Source organism: Monodelphis domestica, chromosome 5 (assembly GCF_027887165.1).
Source record: "Monodelphis domestica isolate mMonDom1 chromosome 5, mMonDom1.pri, whole genome shotgun sequence".
NCBI lineage: Eukaryota > Metazoa > Chordata > Mammalia > Didelphimorphia > Didelphidae > Monodelphis > Monodelphis domestica.
Window position 1 is genome coordinate 92,581,332 of NC_077231.1, and position 22,221 is coordinate 92,603,552.

General features: G+C 40.2%; 1 protein-coding gene across 3 annotated transcripts in view; it reads right to left on the reverse strand.

The window, feature by feature from the left end:
* Positions 1 to 22,221, reverse strand: part of SLC41A2 (solute carrier family 41 member 2) — a 139,138-nt gene that overhangs the window by 30,696 nt on the left and 86,221 nt on the right. For all 3 annotated transcript variants that reach the window (XM_007503355.3, XM_007503356.3, XM_056798790.1), the window contains exon 8: positions 22,117 to 22,196. In XM_007503355.3, coding sequence (XP_007503417.1) covers positions 22,117 to 22,196 — 80 coding nt within the window. The remainder of the gene's footprint in view (positions 1 to 22,116; positions 22,197 to 22,221) is intronic.

Here is a 22,221-nt window from a genome sequence, read left to right on the forward strand (position 1 = left end):
AATGACTCCATTTTGTGACTCAATTCTGGAGCAAGCTCAGTTCCCTTTCTATTCAATTGTGGACCTAGTCCAATTTCTGTATTGTGAGAAATTTTTATTCACTTGTGAGAATTGGGAGAAAACCTTGTTGCATTGTTTGAACCTAGACCTGGATGCTGGACCACCTGTACCTGCTGTTTAGAGACCCTTAACTAAAGACCTCGATTATGTTGACCAGAAACACAGTAAGACCCAAAGATTGATGCAAGTTTTTTCACATTAGTACATCTCAAGGAACCCATACTTCTTATCTGAAAACTGGCCCCGTATTGACAAATCAGTAATTGTTTCTGTGTTCCTTTGAAGGTTTACAGAGACTTGGAGAAGAGTGAGACACTTCTTTTTCCAATTTTAGGAAACTGCATCCGTTTGTTTTTCCCCTCCCAACTTGGAAAGTCCCTAATCTTTCCTTCAATTAGAAATCAGATTACCTAACACTGTATCCTAGTTTGTACCCTGTTCATTGTTTTCTTTTACTTAATTGGTCTTATTTGATTAATTGTTCATAATGTATAAACATTTGTCTCCTCCTGTATTTGGAGTCCAGTGCCAAAGCTGAGGAAGGTGTTGGTCCCGATTTGTTATGCAATTGACATGCACTGCTTAATAAATCAATGTGCTCAGAAGCTCCAACCTTTCTTTCCTTAGTCATTCCCTCTTTCATTCTCCACAGAGGCCACATTAGTCACTTACTAGATGAACTGGAACTGGAACTCATATCCTTTTAGTAAGAAGACAAAAAATATATTCCAAATAAAAAAAACTCAGGCATCTAAAATAACTCCTACTATTTAGGCACAGTCTAACAGAAACCTGGAGATGTGACAGACAGGAAGCCTGCAGACAGCTAACAAGTCCCTCTACACCCATGCATTCAACACTACCAATCTTTTTTTTTTAACACCACCACATTACCCTCTCCCCACCAAAAGTAAACAGAAAAGTAATCTTAACAGGAGACAACAGTGAAGGAAGCAGCTAAATGTCAGGCTGAACTAAGGAGGGAACTTTTCCCAAACTCTGCTATCATTAGTGGATGAAAAAGGAAGGTAAGGCCACTCCAAGTGCTTCCCTCCACGCTTCATGGTCCCCACTGATGGCTGTGACAGTTTAACTGGTTATTTTCCAAAGAGAACACTCTATGCACAGACCAGAAGATATGACCCCCAAACAGGGGATCAATATGGTTAGATTAGCATATTTCTGGACAAGGGAAGACTCTTAAACCGTCAGCCCATTCATCTAGGCTTACTGTTATTCTGGAAGGTGAGACTGTGAATTAGCCTGAGCCCAGAGGTTTGGGAGGGCCTGGAAAACTTATGCCTGCCTCTGACTGATCAGGCTCAAGACCTCCTGGACACTGAGAAATGAGGGTCCAAATGAGGGGAATACAGAGGTTCAGGGTGAGATTGAATGAAGTGCTCACGTAGATGTGGGGCACAGACTGCGATGGCACTGATGCCAACATTCCCAGGCAGAGGGCCCGAGACTAACCTCTAGCCCAGCACTGCCTCCACTGGCATCCAAGGCACTCTCGTGGATCGCAGCTGTCTCTAGAAAGGTTACAGCACTTTTGCATAGGATAAAATGTGTCATTTTTTTTGACTGAATTGAACCACATTGAATGGTTCCTAAATGATCGTCTGTATCTGACAGATACTTCTTACTACTTAGTAACGTTTGGGGCCTAGATGCCAATTATTAATTTCTCATTTGTTGTTACTATTGTTGTTCATTCATTTTCAGTCAAGTATAACTCTTTCTGACCGCATTTGGGATTTTCTTGGCAAAGATTCTAAAGTGGTTTGCCATTTCCTTCTCCCGGCTCATTTGACAGAAGAGGAAACTAAGGCTAACCGGGTTAAGCGACTTGCCCTGGGTCACACACCTAGGAAGTGTCTGAGGCTGGATTTAAGCTCAGGAAGATAAGTCTTCCTGACCACAGCCCCAGCACTCTATCTACTCTAGCACCTAGCTGCCCCATTGACTTCTCAAAGCTCCCTTCAGAGATTATAATTGGCCTTTGTGCAAGAATTGAGACTCACATACCAAAGGTGAGCAAAAAGATGCTTAGGATATCTATTCAAAGCTTAGCTAATATCTATATGGCCCAGTACCTAGCAAAGCACTGGCAATGAATCAACTTTAAACACACTAATTTGCAAAGTGCAAATAAGAATCTTGTTTTTTTTAATCCTATGAAAAACTGAAAAGTTCAACAACAGCAACACCATGAACCTCCCTCGAAATTTGCCCTTCCCCCCTTAAAACAGTGCAAGTCAATCTCTTTTTGTGCCAATGCACCCCAAATAAAGCAGTCTGGAGCATTATGATCCTTTCAAAATGGAAATGATAATTACTAGGACTTAAACCAAATGTAGCTTCACAATTCCCTCATCATGTCTCATTTAGTAAACACAAAATTCATTAGCACCAACTTAAGATGATTAAAGAATTTCCCTACAAATATTAGAAAGGTACAAGGGAAAATATGAAAAAGCCTCCCAAAAGGTATATTTTAGCACAAGAAAAGGAAAAACTTCCTCATGACTGCTGCCTTCTGAAGACACAATGGGCTCCCTTAGATGGCAATAACTTCCCCAATGCTGGGGAGCAGAAACACATGCTGGACAACTTTCCTACTTCTATTAAGGGCACTGCCACCACCACTTCCAGGCATGACTGAACAACAACTTTTCAGTCAAACATATTATTCTGGTAAAACTCGCTTGATATAGTTCTATATTTTAATTTTTCATCCAATTCACTTTCTAATTGGACTGGCAGTAAACTATCAAAAATTCTTTGTTTTCGAAAGTTGCTTTCTAAAATGAACAATTTGAAATGACTCTTGAATAAAGAAAGGCAGCATCGTATCATGCATAATTTGGTTTAGAAGCCATGAAGTACTGGGTCTAAGGAGTCTTGCTGTTGGCACATGCTGGATGTGTGACCCTAGGCCAGTCACCTTTCTCAGTTCTCTGGACAGCTTTTAAACATTACAATTTGCAGAAGAGATCCCCATCTGCATGAATGAAGGGAGTTTCCATACTGGAGGATCCCTGTACCAAGGAAATCATAGCTCTAGTCCCTAACCCCATCTCCACTGATAATTTGAGAAGAGTACAAATGAGGCCAAGAAATATGGCCATGGAGTAATGATCATATAGAGGAAACATGTGAGACTAAGAACAAATATCACATATACCACAAACTCTTCAGCAGTCACTGGACATCTCAGGAAATGACAAATAAAACAGAGCTCCCTTTCACTCTCCAAACAGGTTCCAGATTCCAGAATTTCTACAAACAGAGATTCCAGAATCTCTACCAAGAATTACATTTGAAGCAAAGAGGATATTCAGATAGATTTTTTCCAATCCAAGGGATCTGACACAGAAATGCAGGATATGATGGTCTCCAGCTCATCTTAATGTACTTTTGGGACTGTGTCTGGGTAATGTTCACTCAGGGTTCTATTAGATAGGGAACATTTCAAAGCAAATGCAAAAAAGCATACGCTATTAAACCCCAGAATATCTGTGCCAGCTGCAGCCTCCTTTGTGTGGAATTTAAAACACGAGATTGCTAATGATCAACTCTAACTCTTTTGTAAAAATCACAATTTGACTACAAGAATTTTACCAAAGTATCATTATTACTCCTCAATTAAAATTTTAAAGTGAAAAAAAAATTTTAAAAAGTGATTTTAAAAAATCCCACCATTGTATATATATTTTTTGTACATCCACTATTTCTTCTTTTCTGGACTAATATTATCAGAAACACAGACATAATATAACAAATACTTGTAAAGAAATAAAAATCAAATTAATTGAAGCTTTGAAAGAGAATAACAAAATTTTCTCAGACAAGTCAGTCAAGATGAAAAGTAAAGAGCAAAACTGATGAAAAAACAAAATGATGTTTCATACCTATCACGATGGCAGCTGATAAGACGGTTAATTCTTACCTTGTAGCTCTTAAATGTTTTGTTTTGTTTTCCTCAATCTTTCTGGCTTCATGACACACACTTTGTTCCAATTCCCAGCTGGGTTATTAGCATTTCTTTAGAGTTACCCAGCAATGAAAGAGACAAATACAAATGGTTTGGCTGAAGGAGCTGAAGGTGCCAATGAGAGTGTTCCATAGATTAGCTCTGCCAGCAACAGAACAAACAACAGGCAGAAGACCCTGGGCTCCCCAAGATCTCATTTTCAGGGCCTACAGTTATAGGAAGAAGCTCAGTGATTGATGGTACAGAGAAGTTCTCAGCAGGCACATCTGGGGATGACTTCAAAGCTCAAATTCATGTTTAGTTAAATGAAGAAACACACATTTCCAGTAAATGTTTAGTACTTGCCCCATGGAAGATCATTCAGCTTCTGATAAGGGCTCATTTGGCTAGATGCCCTAGGCTTACTTGGCAATTCACATGAAGAAATATAATTTTTCTCAACAACCACAAAAAAAAAAACCCACTCACAAATTTTTATAATTGATCTCTATGTCAGAGAGAAAAAGAAATCTGGCTACCTTATGTATAGGAGAATATTCTGTTGCCAAGGGATCAAAGGAAGGAGATTCAAAATGTCCTCTACACTTCCACAAAGGAGGGGGAAGAGATCTGATCAGCCTATCCTGACATGACTGTTAGATCATTTTCCTAAAATACCACTCTGACCCTCTTGCTCCCAAAGACTTCCAGGATAACACACACAATTCCTAAAGTGACATTCAAAGCCCTCTGCAACCTGATCCCAACCTACTTCGCTCTCAGAAGGTTCTTCCTCCTTATTAACCCAACAAGACAAATCTTTCCATCTAGATAAACTAACTGGTTTACTCACTGGCCCCCAAGCATGCTTTGTACTGCGTTTGGAGAATTCTGCTCAACCAAAATACCACTCCCTACTCTGGGTCAATCCAAGTCTAACCACTCTGGTGAGCCCCCTCTCAAATCCCCTCCCTCCAACTTCAAAGCTCTAACGCAAACACCCCCCGCCATCTAACTCTCTCAGCTTAAATCTTCTCTCATTTGCTGTCGCAGCAGTCAATCTATCATGTACTGTCCTATATAATGACTTTTCTTTTAGCTAGAGCTATCTGCACCTCTTCTTTACTAAGTTGTAGATTGATATTTAATTTGGATGTTTCCTGTTCCTCCAACTCAAAGCCAGAGGAACGATGTTCCTTCTTATCACTGGGTAGTGTGAGGCACTCCAGAGGATCGGCAGATGAAGCAATCACCTAAGCTGGTAAATGGGGAGTTGGGCTTTTACTGCGCCCTCCAAGCTGGGCCTGCATGAAGAGTAAGTTTATTTGGCTTCAACTTTGTGATTTGGACAAGAATTGATGGAGGTTTAATGACTGCTGTATACCCCTGACTTTGTGGGGCTCTAGCCAGGTGAGTGAGTTGCTGGGGAGTAGACCTGGGAAATGAGGAGGTAACAAACTTGTAGCTTGCAGGTCCCCTGAGCATCCCCATCCAAGCTGGGCAGACAGCAGGGCTGGTGAAGAGCTGATCAGAAGACTCCTCAAAGGGGCTTTGGCTAGGCCAACCTGAGACAGTCCCCTTCCACCCCAACACCCGCCTTGACCCACAACAATGGTACAATGGGCAGTAGCCTCCTCATACAGAGGTAACCTTCTTGGTGGCATAACAATCATGACATAACACATGTGCTCTACTCAACAGGTCCACAACTCTTACTCTTGGGCAAAAACCAACACTTGATTAAATTTAATTAACTACATAATGAAAAAGCTACTTGGACTTCTGGAAATTTATTTGACTAGCCCAACGACAATATCCAGAAGCATATATAGGAAGGCTTTTACTTTAAATGATTTAAAAGGAATGGATATCAGAATTATTAATGAAACTGAGGTCAAATGAGAAGCTGATCAGTGAAATCTTTGAGCCTTAAGTACTTGATAGGACCTTATCTGTGGCCATTTCTGAAGATGGTTGTTCCTTATCCGACTCTTGGATTAGACACAAGATTTTTTTTTTAATCCCTCACCTTCCATTTCAAAATCCATATTGTGCTTTGGTTCTAAGACAGATGAGTGGTAAAGAGCTAGGCAATGGGGGCTAAGGGACTTGCTCAGGGTCACACAGTTAGGAAGTGTCTGAGGTTACATTTGAACCCAGGACCTCCCAGGCCTGGCTCTCTGTCTACTGAGCTATCTAGCTGTCCTCTGGGCCATTAAGGTGTTGAGGAACTTTATGTGTAAAGCAGACTCCTCCAACCCTCAGAGAAATAGTTCCTGAAACAGGAGCTACACTGTCTTCTTTTACAGCAAGAGGAGACAGAAGCTTGGAGATGTTAAGTGTATTACCTCAAATCATACATCTAGTCAGTTTAGGGGCTGGGCTGACTCCTAGGGGGCCCTTCTCGGGTCGGGGAGTGCTTCACCTTGCAGATCAGCCACCCTGCCTGTCCTGGAGGGGCAGAGGCTGCCTTTATACTCTAATCTCATTTCCCTTCTCCTCAAGTGACTTGCAGCACTCTTCCACACAGTCATAGTTTGCTCATCTTCTAATCTCTATTCAATATTGGTTTTTAGCCTTCTGCCCCTCAGTTTTCTTTCACAAAAACTGAGTGGATGGGTCAATGATATCATTGGCAAGATGAAATGCTATTGTCCTGCTTGTTATTTTCTATCCAATGGTGATCATGTGAAGAATATGGCTTGGCGGTTTCAGACTGGAGTTGAAAGCCTCTCTTGGGCTTCACTTCTACTTCATGAGATCAACTGCTTTCTAGCGTGTAAATGCTGACTCTGAAAATGTAACAATTATCAGGAGCCGGCTCCAACACACCCCAGCCTCTTAGTAGAGCAACTGGAGGGGTAAAGGATAATGACCTTACCCAGATCCCAGGCCGACCACACTCTCCTCCTAGATTAATAGACATGGTACAGGCAGGCGACAGCACCACTAATCATATCCATGGCCCACAGATACCCTAATATTCCAATTAGATAAGATGACTTAGATAAATCTTTTCCATCATTAACAATGTTCAAGACAATTTCCCAATTTAAAAATCAAAGCAGTAAGGCAGGACATAAATTGCATTACATTCATTCCTTAGCCAATGTTTGCTTAGCATAGACAAAAAGGGCTCTCAACTGCAGTATTTAATATTGTCTTGATATTGGAAGATTGGTGGTAAAGATAAATGTCTGTTTTTATTTTGATTAGACTATCTTTTCAGAAAGATTGAGTGAAAATTCATCTGAACCTCTTAATATTTTTGTAACAAAACAATGACCAAGGACAGTAAAGAAGAGTTCTCATAATTGCAGTTATCTCCTTATGACTTCAATTTAGTGACTTGTTAACAACAGATGCAAAAGAACACATTTAACAGAAATAAAGATAAATTCTGGAATTTTCAATCAACCATTTGAACCATTATTGAATCAACTGTTTATGGCCTCTAATGAGCCAGGCACTGTGCTAAATGCTGGGGTTACAAAAAGGGAGAAGAGCTAGTCCTTGCCCTCAAGGAGGTTAGTTTAATGGGAAGGCAACTAGCAAGCTATATGCAGGATAAATAGAGAATAATTAACAGAAGGGAGGCCCTAGAATTAAATAGGCTTGGACCAAATGCCACCTTTTTCATTAAGCTTTCCCTGGTTCTATCCCATTCCTAGCTATAACTGTTCCCTCCCTAAATTTGCCTTTTATTTAATACTATTTTTTAAAATCCTTACTTTCTTTTTTAGTAACAATTCTAAGACAGGTGGGCAGGAGCTAGGCAATCAGCATTAAGTGACTTTCCCAGGGTCACCCAGACAGGTCAGATTAGAACCCAAGCCCTACCGACTCCAGCTCCAACATGCTATCCTCTGTGCTACCTAGCTGCCCTTGTTTCCTATCAATTTTCACACATGTTCTACCATTTCCTAAAGCATGTAAGTCCTCTGAAAACAAGTTTAATTTACTTGTCTCTGTATCTCAGTACCCTGCACAGAACTTAACCAATTCTGTTTTAAATAAATTGATGCCCTCCAAAACACCAGAGGGAAAAATGAGGCATTTCTGTTTTCATTTAAATTCTGTGTACAAATTGAACATAATGGACTTCTCTACTAGCAGCAATACAATGATCTAGGACAATTCTGAGGGTTATAAGATGCTCTCCACATCCAGAGAAAGAACTGTGGGAGTGGAAACACAGAAGAAAAACAACTGCTTGATCACATGGGTTGATGGGGATATTATTGGGGTTGTAGACTCTAAGTGATCACCCTAATGCAAATATTAATAATACGGAAATAGGTTTTGAACAATGATACATGTAAAACCCAGTGGAATTGAGCGTCAGCTGTGGAAGGGGGGGGGGGGGGGAAGGAAAGAACAAGAATCATGTAACCCTGGAAAAATATTCTAAATTAAATTAATTTTTAAAAAATGAAGGTGATGTAAAAACAAAAGGTTTCTATTAAAATGTCTTAAAAAAAACCAACAAATTCTGTGTGCAAAAGGTATGACTACTCAAAGCAATGAATGCTGGTATTCCTATTCTTGTTCATTTTCAAATGGGAATAACCATTTCCTCTTCAGTCTTTTACAAGCACCTTGCCACTCCCACTTAAGAGAATGAAATGCTTCTGACAGAATTTCAGTCCTTTAGTCAGACAGAAATGGTTCATTAATCACTGACATTTTGCTTTTTAATTACCATAAACTAATTATATGCCTTATCTCTCACTGTAATAAAACTTTGTAAGCTATGTATTCCTTTTGAAAGGTTTGAGATAACTATTTAGAAACTTCGAGTAGCAAGAAAATAGATTTGAACTAGGTCATTTTTCACAAGGATGACCCATAAAAATGGTTTTGAATTTCTATTGTTCTTCCTTTATTGATAAAAAGGAGATATATTGCTACTCCATGTTCTCTAGAGGATTCTGGAGCTGTAAATGTCATCTAGTCTTTCCTAAAAGAGAATGAGATTCTATCCTGCTTTTTAAATGTATGCTCAGAGAAAAGGGTTAAGCAATATCCTTTAATAACCTACAATTAATGTTCTTAAAGGACAAAAAAATATACCTCTAGGCACCAATTCTTTCTTACCTAAGGCCATTCAAACCTTCAAATTCTCCATGGTTGCTCTTTCTTTGGAACACTCTTAACTGGGGAAATACTGCCTCACAAAATTGTACTCCATCTCTAGAAAGGCAGCTATAATTTAATGGAAAGCAAGAGAACTCAAATTAAAATGCTCTTCTAAATCAGAACAAAGGGTCTTCCTCTAATTTCAGCTCTGCTATTTTCCATCTGTGTGATTGACCTCAGGTGCCCTATTTAAACTCCCTAAGGCTCAGTTTACTCATCTGTAAAATGAAGGGGGAGGAAGATTGCACTAAAAAAGAAAATTGAGTAGTCTGATGATGCCATATTGATATTTGGAAAGCATATTTTTGAGGGGTTCACAGAAGGGATAGATAAGATTCCATGGATTAAAATTCTACAAAGGAATGTGAGGCAGGGTTTGACCAGGGAAGTCAGTATCCAAAGGATGCAGAACTTTTAAGAATTAAATTTCCAAGTAACAAAGAAAAACAATTCTGATGAAAAGGAAAAGAAGGAATTAATTGACTGAAGAAACCTAAGTGGATGCAAGGTGAACTCCCCAACCCACATAGAAGAGGGAAGAAGGCAGGAAGCTGAGAATCAACCCCAAGTAGAACACACTCCTATAAGAAGTGTCAAGACTGCTCAATCTTAAAATAAGCTGAGGCAGACATGAGACATTTGTGACTACAAAAAAAAATGTTTAGCTTTTCTTAGAAAAAATCCTGAGAGAAAGAAGAAAAGATGGGATGATAACATTGGAGGGAGAGAAGGTGTAGTTGCTTAAGTCTTTTGTTTCTGTTTTTTCTGCCAAGAAGAATGATTTTTCGGCTAGAAACAATAAGGCAAAAAGGCCTAAAGGGGTGCTGATACTCAAAATAAAGAGGAAGACATTGAGAGCTGCCCATGACATACTGACATCCCCAGCTCCAACCAAACTACTTCACTGCTTCCTGTAAAGACTAGCAATTGTGATGGCTAAGCCACTGTTAGGGATCACAGAACTGAAGAAGGGCATGTGGTACCTAGATTTTCAAAAGAAAGAGAAGAGTGAGCAGACTATAAGTAAAGGAGTTCTACTTCAACTTCAAGAAAATTCTAGAAAGCACTTAAATTTTCACTGATAGTTTTTTCTATCACTTTGATTTCCAAATGAAGTCTTCCCCTCTCACTGACCTAGTGATCCATCCCTTGTAACAAAGAATAAAAAAGAAGAGAGAAAAAAAAGCAACCAATCCATCTATCCTGACCAATAATATGTGTATTATTCCTCACCCACAGCCCTCTTCCTCTGCAGATAAGGCACAAAAGGGCATGTTTCCCAACTCTAGAGGTTTTTATTAAGGAAGGAAGAACTTGAGGTTACAGTGAAAAGTGGGGATTCTAAAAGCCCAGCATGATGCCACCAAACATAGTTTAAGTCACACTCAAATAATTCCTTTCCATATAGTACTGCCATATCCTTACCAGCTCAGAGGAATGCTTCAGACAATAACTTACCTAGCCTTCAAGAAGCATTTAATAAAACCTCTCCTGATATTCCTTTGGGCAGGATGAATGTCAGCTAGACTAGAGCACAATTAAGCAGATTCAAAATGGGATAAAAGACCAGATGCAACCAACAACTGCTTATAATTTGATGTGAACTTGGAAAGAGATTCTCTTGTGCAAAGGTCTCGAGGATTTGGGCTTAGTCCTTTGCTTATCTGAAAGTTTTTATCAATGATTCAGGTTTTATGATTCAGATTTGTTGTGGTAATGTTTGTCAAAGTGGAAAATGATACAAAGCTAGGAGCTAAGTAGCTAACATAACAGAGGATGAAGTCAGAATTAAAAGCAATTTTAAAAGTCTAGAATATTGGGCAGATCCAAATAAGAAGGCATTTAATGGAGATATGAGTGGAGAGCAGTTCTGAGCATGCGACAGCTGGCAAGTTCTTTATGAGCCAATAGAGGGAGGGAGCTACATTAAGAGAACAGAGGTGGGCAGCTAGCAGGCTCAGTGAACAAAGAGCCAGGCCTAGAGCCAGGAGGACCTGGGTTCAAATCTGGCCTCAGACTATCATTTTCCCTTTAGGGTTTTCTTGTCTCCATGTGAACTTTAGATTACTCCACCCTACTTAGTCTAACAAAACCAGGAATGTCTACACCCATACTTAAGGATTAAGTATTTAGGAGGATGGCCTATGACAGACATGTGCTAGCAAATGATAAATCATAAACAACTGCCAGACCCCTGGGGCTGTCCTAAGTCAAGCCTAAGATATAATTGGTACATGTGAGACGCAGGAAAGTGATGTAAAACCATCTATAAAGTTCACGTCACTTCCTCTCTCGGGCCTCTTTGATGGTGGAGAGGTGGCTGGAGGCAGCTTGCTGAGTGTGTCAGCATCTTCACGTGGCAGCTGATATTGTCCAGTTTTAGCAGTGAGTTTTCCTTGATACCATACTGGAGGAAGCCTAGTAGTAACCTAGTTCAGTGAGGCTCTTTTCTGAGATCTCTCAGAGTTTAGGATGATTTTTCTCTCCTTTACCTTCCAAACACTATCCTCTTAGAGAAGCCTCTAATCTTCAAGGACCTTGTGGCTTGCCTGGCACAGGCCGGGCAGGAGAAATCCTATACCTTTTCCCTCTCTCTTCTCCTTGATTTCTTCCCTATATATTGATTAAACCACCATATATTTCCAAACTGACTTGGGTATTTTATTTGGGATATCCCCTGGCGACCAAAAATCAAATTTAGAATAGGTCACAACCCTAAATTATCCTTACACCATTCTAATCATTACCTAGTTCAGTGATGTCAAACTGTTTAGTGACTAAATGCCCAAACTGCAACCCTCATACTGCATGTGAGCCCCCCACCCCTTACATCAAACAAGGGAGAGAGGGAGTAATCCCCCTGGGCTGCTGGGCAGAGGGACACGGCATGGGAGAAATGCCCTCAGGAGCATGTGGGGAGGGGGCGGGAAGCGGTGCTCTCTGGCACATGTACCATAGGTTCACCAACGGGTCTAGTTCCTTCATCTGAACCTTCACCAATCCCTTCCCCATTCTCATTGCCTTCCTTTCCAGATGTACTCCAACTTATTGATATTTCTCTTAAATTTTACAGACAGACCTAAACACCACACTGCAGGAATGGTTTGCCCTGGGAAGAAAATGATGGTCTTGCCACTTCCCTTGTGTCCTTAGTTCCTTCTCTCTTTTTTTAAAACCCATACCTTCTGTCTTAGAACTGATATTGAATATTGATTCCAAAACAGAACAGCAGGAAGGGTAAGGCAATTGGGGCTAAATGACTTGCCCAGGGTCACACCCCTAGGATGTGTCTGAGGCCAGATATGAACCTAGGAGCTTCTGATTCCAGACTTAGCACTCTATCCACTGTGCTACCTAGCTGCCTTGTATCAATATATTTCTTAGACCATGGCACCCAGAACTGGGCCCACTATTTCAGATGAGGACTGAAGGGCAGAATACAGTGGGACAGCACTTCTCTGTTCCTAGGAGCCACACCACTCAGGGAAGCCCCCAAGATCATATCTGCTTTCTTGGCCACCACAGCCCACTGCTGATTCTGGATGTCTGCAGTCCCCTTGAGTTGCTCTATGATGATGCCTTTGTCATCTTCTACTTGGGACAGTGATTATGTCCCCCAGTGCAGGACTTTGTATTCATCTCCAATGACTTTCTTCTTAATGTTCTTTCTTGTCAAGATCCTTTTGGACTCTGGTGCCATCACTCACTGTGTTAATTATCCCTTCTGGCTTCATGTCCAGTGACTACAGAGAGGCAAATTTAGGTTTGTTCTTATTGAAAAAAAAAATACCTTCCTAACAACTAGGGCTACCCCTGAGCAGAAAAACTGGCTCAATATATGTGGTAAAGAAGGATTCTTGTTTGTTTATGAATTGAATGGAATGGCTGCTGAGGCTCCTTCTATTTTTGTAATTCTTTGATCTTTAAAGTCTCAGTTTTATTTTATAACCCTAACATTGTAGGAATATAAGTAAAGGATAGAGAAAATTGTATGGATTAGCTTTAAGAGGAAAGGAGGAGAATTTGGATACAAGCCCTGGGGGGGGGGGGGGGGGGTGGATTCTGGGGTTTGACTGTTTTTAACAGTCACTCTGAATCTAGCTTTTACTGAGCTGGTAAAGGAGGACCTTTTTCTCTGGTATCCCTTGGAAATCCTAATCTTATAGAAAGGTTAAGGATTCCTGGGTTGGAGAATTTGCCTTGGAGGAGACCTGCCTTTCCCTAAAGTACAGAGACCACCTGCCTGAGATCCATCTGTCAGAAATCTACTTAGTGAAGATAAACCCAAGGGTTTGTTCATATGGGACTCTGGGAATACCTAGAAAACAACCCCAGGCTTTAGGTAAGGAATACATCTTTGAGTCCTCCCTCTTTAACCCTTTTTAGATAATCCATACTAATTAGTATAGTAGGATAATCAGATAGCCAGTTTAATGGGTCTTAGTAAGAGATAAGGAGTTTAGAGCAGTTTGAGTAAATCCTCAAGATGAAGAAATAAATTCACTGTGAGGTGAAAGAGGTTGGGTGGAGACTAGATCTCTTAGGTTAGGACCCTATCTACCATTTTCCTTTACTTCTATTATAAAAATAAACTTGGTTTCTAAAGCCCAAGGATTTTGTGCTTTACTGGCCCTGGGGAGGTCCCTAGATGGGTATTTCTCATCTAGGAATCCATCTAGGAAGGATTTTTATTTCAGCATTGAGATATAGCAGCCTTGCCTCACATTCCTTCCCATCCTGTACTCTATATACTCCAATCAAAATGGACCCACCAAGTGCTAAACAAAGCCTTCATTTTCTTCACTATTCTTGAATATTTCCCAATTCCCTGCCCAGTACTGACATCTTACCCATTCCTTCAGGGCCCAATTCAACTGTTACTTCTCCCATGTCATAGTCCTACTTCACCCAAATTCTAAAAATTTCTATCTATTTGTTCTCATATCATTTTATATTCATCTAGTAATTAAAAATTCTAATTTGTAGTTTATTTGTATAAATGTCTTATCTTTCTCTATTGCATTGCAGTTTCCTTGAGAATAAAGACATGTTATATTTTCCTTAGAGTTACCCTTAATCTAGAAAAATACACTGTACAAAATGGGCTTTTTATTCAGATTAGATTCAAACTGATTAATCTGTTGCTGCCTACATTCAAAATTCATGAAAAAGCTAAATTTCATTTAGAGGTCAATGAAAATAATGATGTCAATTTTTTAATAGAATTTAAAGTTTTCATAGTTGGGGCAACTAAGTGACACAAGGAATAGAGTGCCAGACCTGGAGTTAAGATAACCTGAATTCAAATCTGACCTCAAACAATTTCTAGCTGTGTGACCAGGACAAATCACTTAACCCCAATTGTCTATCCCCTACACTCTTTGGTCTTAGAATGGATATTAAATTTAAATCTGGCCTCAGACACTTCCCAGCTATGTGACCCTAGGTAAGTCACTTAACCCCATTTGCCTAGTCCTTTCTCTTCTGTCTTAAGAGTTATTACTAAGACATAGAGAAAACTTTTTTTTGTTAAAGTTCCCTTAGTCCCTAAATAAAGAACTCCTAAAGGAGAGGATTTTTATGCAGCTTATTCTCACTAATATTTAATTCTGCTACTGAATTTTTAAATTTACCTATGTCTCCTTGACAACAGAAATTCTATTACCATTTGTTATCATTTTCTTTTATACTTATTTCTACAAACCTAGCCTTGAATGCTTGTTTCCTACTTAAGTAATTGTCACCATTGATCTGACTGCCAGTGAATATTCTACAGCTCTCTTTGTAATAACTAATGATAGAAACTTGAAGTACATGCAGGCATTTTCATAATTTCTACATAAATACAAAACCATCAGAAGACATACCTATATAACACTCTCTGTTATGAAAGAGAAAAATGGTTAGAGAGTTAGATTTGAGTTCTAGTTCCTGTTCTGCTACTAAATAACTGGGTGACCCTGAATTCATTCCCTAAACTCTCCAGGTTTCAGTGTGCACTTTTGTGAGATAATAGATCTCCAAGGTTGCTTCCAGCTATGCAATCACTCTGTGATTACATAATTGATAGCGAGTAGTTTTCATTTTTTTAAAACCTTATCTTCCATCTTAGAATCAATGCTAAGCATCAGTTCGGAGGCAAAAGAACAGCAAGGGCTAGATAACTGAGGGTTAAGTGACTTACCCAGGGTCATATAGCTAGACAGTATCTGAGCCCATATTGAACCCAGGTCCTCTTGACACCAGGCCAGGCTCACTAATCATTGAGCCATCCCTGTTTAATTATCTTTTAAGGACCATATTTCTAAAGCATCCTAAGTCCCCTCCCCCAAACATCATAAAGAATGGTACAGCAAGCTACTGTTTGTATTATCTTTTTTTGTGCATAAAGGAACTAGTGCAGTCTCACTCTTCACTGGACACAATGGTATCAACTACCAAAGCAGCTAAGAAAAAAAAAATCAAAATTCTACTTTGCAAGTCATTTTCAATTGATAGGTGTCAGTATTTCTGTTTTGTTTGATCACTCCACATTAATAATGTCCCAGTTGCTGCGTACTTGTTATACTATATTCTGCACTTAACTTCTCTGCGAGCGTAAATTCCACCTAAGGAAAAGGCAAATCCTTCCAGGACCAAGACTATGTCCCTTTGATATTGTATTTATATCTCCATTGTTCAGCCTAGTGATTAGCAATACAGACAAGTAATAAATGTTTTGTTGGTTGACTGAATCTACAAAATTTGTATTGATCTCCACTATAATTTGCAGAAGACCCTGATAAGTTTGTAAATATACCCACACTTTTTCATATTCATCTATATCAGCAGGTGAAGAAATTATATCATAACACTGGTTCAAAGTCAGAAATGGGGATAGCTAGATGGTACAGTGGAGAGAGCACCAGGCTTGGAGTTAGGAGGGCCTGGGTTCAAATCTGACCTCAAACACTTCCTAGCTGTGTGACCCTGGGAAAGTCACCTCACCCCCAACTGCCTGGTCCTTGCTACTCTTCTGCCTTGGAACCAATACACAGTATTGATTCCATGATGGAAGGTAAGGAAGGAATAGGTATTAAAGTCTACTTTGCCACTGCCCCCTAAGATATTTCTGCTGAAACTTCCCACATGATTTGTCTCTCCCTGTTAGAAAGGGAGCTCCTTAAAAGCAGGGCTTCATGGACTTCCTACTTGCCTCTTAGCATAGCCTCTGGCATATAGTAAACACTTAATAAATGCTTTTTTATTTTTTCATTCAAAAGATATGAACAAACAATTCTCAAAAGAACTGTACTCTACCTGTCACCTCATTCATCACACCTCCAAATCACTAATAATAAAGGAAATGCGAATTAAACCAACTGAGGTTTCACATCTAATCTAGGAAACCACCCAAGACGGCAAAAGATGGGAATGATCAATGCTGACAGGCATCCTAAGGGCCTGATGGGAAAGTCCCAGGATCCTTGAAAGCAATTTAGAATCCTGCTCAAGGAGCCCTGTGAGAGGGAGAAATGCCTGCTAGGAGATGAGTTCTGCCAGCTGCGTTGCCAGGATTACTAAGGACAGAGCACGGGCTGTTGATCTTACTTAAAGGATCCATATTCTATGCTCTGCCCAGCCTGGGGGAGCAGAGGCCAGGGAAATCCAGCTCCCAGTGGTGGGATGATCCCAGTCACATGAGAAGGGGATGAGCATCCATACCCTCTGACCTCTAGATTTCTCTAATATCCTCAAGAGGAAAGAAAAGGCTCCATATACACTGAGCTGTTCATAGCAGCACTTTCTGTAGAAGCCTAGCACTGGATGCCAAGTTGATACCCATCAGCTAGAGAATGACTACACAAGTTTGGGTACAGTGCTTCAGGGAATGAGGAATACCAAGAAGCATGAGAAGAAATATGAACTGATGTAAAGTAAAGCAACCAGAATCAGAAAAACCTACACAAAGATAAACTCAATGGAGAGAACAGGAGAACAAATCAAACTGAATTCTGTGAAGTTAAGATGGCTGAGCTTGGACCCTAATGAAAAGGTCCCCCTTTCATCTTTTCCCAAGAGGGAGGGAAGCAGCAAAGGGATAGCCACGAGGGTTGAACTTGGTATACAAAGTAGGATTTGACTGATGTGTTTACTAAGCCTTTTCTTTATTCCCTCCTTTAAATTTTTCTTTAATTATTATTATTATAAAAGGCATCTGGAAGTGCAGGAAGGCACATGTGTGATGTAAAAACAAAAGAAGTAGATAAAATGTTAAAGGCTGAATTGCGTTCAATCAACATTAGTGAAATATCTACTATGTGCAATAAATATAAATAAAAGGTCCAGAAAAAGTAAGAAATTGGAGGGAGAGCTCACTTTTAAATGGGAGATGCTCACACTATTTGAGAGTTCTCTCCAGGAACTGGCTCACACATAATGGAACAACATGGAAGCTTACACAGTGGTAGAGAAGTCAGTGTGAGATCAGGCTCAGGGTCCACCAAGATAATCTGAAATGACACTCTGTCCCTTCTTTTTACAAAACAGTAATTGGGGGCTGGTAGCTAAGGTCCACAAAGCTCTGAGCTCACTCTCGCACTGTCTAATAAAAAGAGCAAGGAGAATCTCATTTGGATGTACTGTGACCTCTGTGGTGGGGAGCCCTTTCAATGCTATGGACAATAGTCCACAGATGCCTTTTCCTTCTCAGTGTTTCTCGTTCAGAGCACCCTACAAATCTTCAACAAAGCATGTGCTGCATGTGGTAGAAGACCCAGAAGGCCTTTTAACACTCTGGACTGCCATGAGCCTTCATTTCCTCTAAAAGATGGGCCCTTTCCGCTCTGCTCCTGGACACCATCTTTCAGAGGCAGAATTACATAAGAGATAAAGTGCTGGAAGCGGTGGAGTCAGGAAAACCTGGGTTCAAATCTGATTTTTGATGCTTAAGAGCTATGACATAGGTGAGTGACCTAATCTGTCTGAGTTAAAACAACTCCCTAAGTTATGGAAGGACCACCACCCAGACAAAGGAAGGAGTCTGTGTATAGATAAAATGATGTGAGAACTTGCCACGGTCTTTTTGGAGCTGCTAATCCTCCCATGGCACCTAGCTCTCACCTGTGGCTCCAAGAAGTTGTAGCCTGAACAAACAGCTACATTCTGCTTAATCATTTCTGCAGATGGGCTAAACCAGGTTGGGGGGAGCTGACAGGCCTCAAACCCATTGGTGACTTAGGGGGATGTCTATATCAAAACCATGAAAACTTCACCAGGTGAAAGGGGTCGATGAGAATAATTTGTTCCAAGAGCCATGATAGTGACTAAAGCAGGCGCTGTGGAACTCTTGGAGCTTAGTCACATATTGAAGAGGGCAAGGCCATCCACTACACCCCAGCTCACTGCTGGTCATCTTGACTTTTGTTTTGCCATTGGACTTGAATGACTCTGGAAGAGAGAGTGAGGTTGATGACTTTATACAACTCTGCCTTATTCAAATCCAATTTATGTGAGACAAAGGATATTACCCTATGACACCATTTTGGTCCTCTTCTAAAATGAAGGACAATAACCAATCCATGAGATATTTCATATTTTCTTCTACTTTTCTCATTCTTTTGATTTTGTTTTATTGTTTCTTGATGTCTTGTGAGGTCACTAGCTTCTATTTGTCCAATTCTAATTTTTAAAGACTGAATTTCTTTTATGACTTTTTGATCCCCCTTTTCCATTTGGTCCATTCTATTTTTCATGGAACTCTTTTTTTCATTGGATTTTTTGCCTTGTTTTCCAGGAAGTCAATTCTGTTTTTTAAGAAACTCTTTTCTTCATTGGATTTTTTAATACCTCTTTTTCCAGTTCCAATTTGGCTTTTTTGCATTACTTTTATTTCTTTTTTAAATTTACTTCAGTCTGTCTTATTTGATTTTTTAAATTACTTTTTGAGTTCTTCCATCACTTGAGACCAATTTCCATTTTTCTTTTCTTTTTTTTAAGCCCTTACCCTTCCATCTTCGAATCAATACTGGATATTGGTTCCAAGGCAGAAGAGGGGTGAGGGCTAGGCAATGGGGGTCACACAGCTAGGAAGTGTCTAAGGCCAGATTTGAACCCAGCACCTACTGTCTCTGGGCCTGATTCTCAATCCACTGAGCCACCCAGCTTCCCCCTTCCATTTTTCTTTGAGTTTTTGTATGTTGAATCTCACTGTCCTCTGTTGATTCTGTGCTTTGCTCTTTGTTGTCATATAAATTACCTAGGGTTAGGAAGTTCTTTTGCTGTTTGCTCATTTTCCTAGCCTTTTTTTTCCAATACACTGGGAATTCTGATTCTGTCACCTCTGCTGTTGGCTTTCAGGGCTTGGCATTTTGAGCTATTTTGCCTTGAGATTAGGTATCTCAGTGCAAGTTTGAAAGGGTTGAGCACTATGTACTTTCCCAGCCTCACTGCAGACTAGTGCCAGGGCTTGGAACTTTAAGGGGTGGGTTTAAAGTGCTCTTTTGTTGGTGTAGCCCAGGTCCTGGAATCCCAAAGTTGGTCTATGCCTAAATTTAGAAGCTGGTGCAGTAGGTGGAGGAGTGGTCACACAGCACTCCTCTCTGTATGCAGTTTTGCTTCCAGTTCCCCCTTATTTCATGAAAATCAACTCTCTCTGCCGCCCTCTCAAGTTGTATTCAGCAGGAGAGCCCCCTCATTCCATTGTGCTGTTGATTTTTGACTCCTATCATTTTCAGATGTTTTTTAAAGATTTGTTTGGAAGGACTATAAGAGCAGTTTCAGCTTTTTCTACTACTCAGTCACCACCTTGGCTCCACCCTCTGACAATAACCAATCAGTGAGTAATCAAAGATGAAATACTGAAGTCATCTTTCCCCAACTCTGAATCTATTCCCACTGCTCTTGGGGCACATGCTATTTCAATTCTTAATGGGTTGTGTTACTCTGTGATTATCACAATGTAGCATCATTGGAAGAACATCAGTATTAAAAAGTTGAGTTTTGAGCTAAATCAATTGTACAAAAAAATCAAGCCATTCTCCAATTGATAAATGGGCAAGGGACATGAACAGACAGTTCTCAGCCAAGGAAATCAAAACTATTAATAAGCACATGAAGAAGTGCTCTACATCTCTTATAATCAGAGAGATGCAAATCAAAACAACTCTGAGGTATCACCTCACACCTAGCAGATTGGCTAACATAACAGCTATGGAAAGTAATGAATGCTGGAGGGGATGTGGCAAAGTAGGGACACTAATTCATTGCTGGTGGAGTTGTGAATTAATCCAACCATTCTGGAGGGCAATTTGGAACTATGCCCAAAGGGCGATAAAAGACTGTCTGTCCTTTGATCCAGCCTACTGGGCTTGTACCCCAAAGAGACAATAAGGAAAAAGACTTGTACAAGAATATTCATAGCTGCGCTCTTTGTGGTGGCCAAAAACTGGAAAACGAGGGGATGCCCTTCAATTGGGGAATGGCTGAACAAATTGTGGTATCTGTTGGTGATGGAATACTATTGTGCTAAAAGGAACAATAAAGTGGAGGAATTCCATGGAGACTGGAACAACCTCCAGGAAGTGATGCAGAGCGAAAGGAGCAGAACCAGGAAAACATTGTACACAGAGACTGATACACTGTGGTACAATCGAAGGTGATGAACTTCTCCATTAGTGGCAATGCAATGTCCCTGAACAATCTGCAGGGATCTAAAAAACACTATCCACACGCAGAGGACAAACTGCGGGAGTAAAAACACCGAGGAAAAGCAACTGCTTGACTACAGGGGTTGAGGGTATATGACTGAGGAGAGACTCTATATAAATACGCTAATGCAAATACCAACAGCATGGAAATGGGTTTGAATCAAGAACACATGTGATACCCAGTGGAATTGCACGTGGGCTATGGGAGAGTTGGTGGGAGGGAGGGGAGGGAAGAAAAGAAAATGATCATTGTTTCCAATGAATAATGTTTGGAAATGACCAAATAAAAATTTAAAAATATATATATATATAATATTGTTGAGATTTAATTTTAACTTTTACAACCCTCAAAGTACTTCTAGGCTCTGGGGAGCTCCATAAAAGCTATGAGGATCAGCTCAAACTTGCATCCCAGTGTAATCCAGCTCCTTTCTCAAGAGCAATAACTTGTGCTCTCCCTCCTCTGGCCCCCAAATGCATCTATGCCCTGTGCCCCCAGAAGTCCCACTTCAATTGTCTGCCCTTGTTCCAGACATTTTATCCCTTAGCATAATCCCTGTCCACACTGTCAGGCCAAAGTCAACTTCATGTGGAGCTCTAGCTATTCTTATTCATTGTTAATCTCCTCTTCTCACAGTCTGGGGGCAAGGGAGTCTTCTTGTGATTCTGGTCAGGCTCTGAATGGGAGAATAATCCCCAATGATGGGCCCACTCTCAACACTTCCCAAGACCTTATTTTCACTGACTCAAAGTAGTTAAATGACTGGCCATATAACAAACACTAGAGGTAGAATTTAAACTCAAATCTGCTGACTGAACATTCTTTACACTACAGTAAATTTGCCCTCTCTGCCCCTTTTCCTCAGACATCATGTTTGCATGGCTTACAATCTCTTATTTCTAGTAGCATAGCAAGGGTAGATCCTGAGATCAATGAGGCTAAAGTCAAAACATATTAGTCTTATACCTTATCGAACAATTATAACAAGATTCACTGCCAATCTTGTTTAGCACTTACCATTAATTTTTTAAATTTTATTTAATTAGATGATTTAGAGTATTTTTCCATGGTTACAAGACTCATGTTCTTTCCCTCCCCTCCTCCCAACCCCCTCCCATATCTGACGCACAATTCCACTGGGTTTAACATGTGCCATTGATCAAGACCTATTTCCATAGTATAAATATTTGCACTAGGGTGATCTTGTAGAGTCTACTTTCCCAGTCATAGCCCCATTGACCCACAGTACTTACCATTAATAACTGGAGTGTACACAACTATTCCAACCAAATTTGGATCTGATACTGTTGTGTCTAGAATAAGGCCTCCAATACTGAAAGATAAAATAGTAACATTTT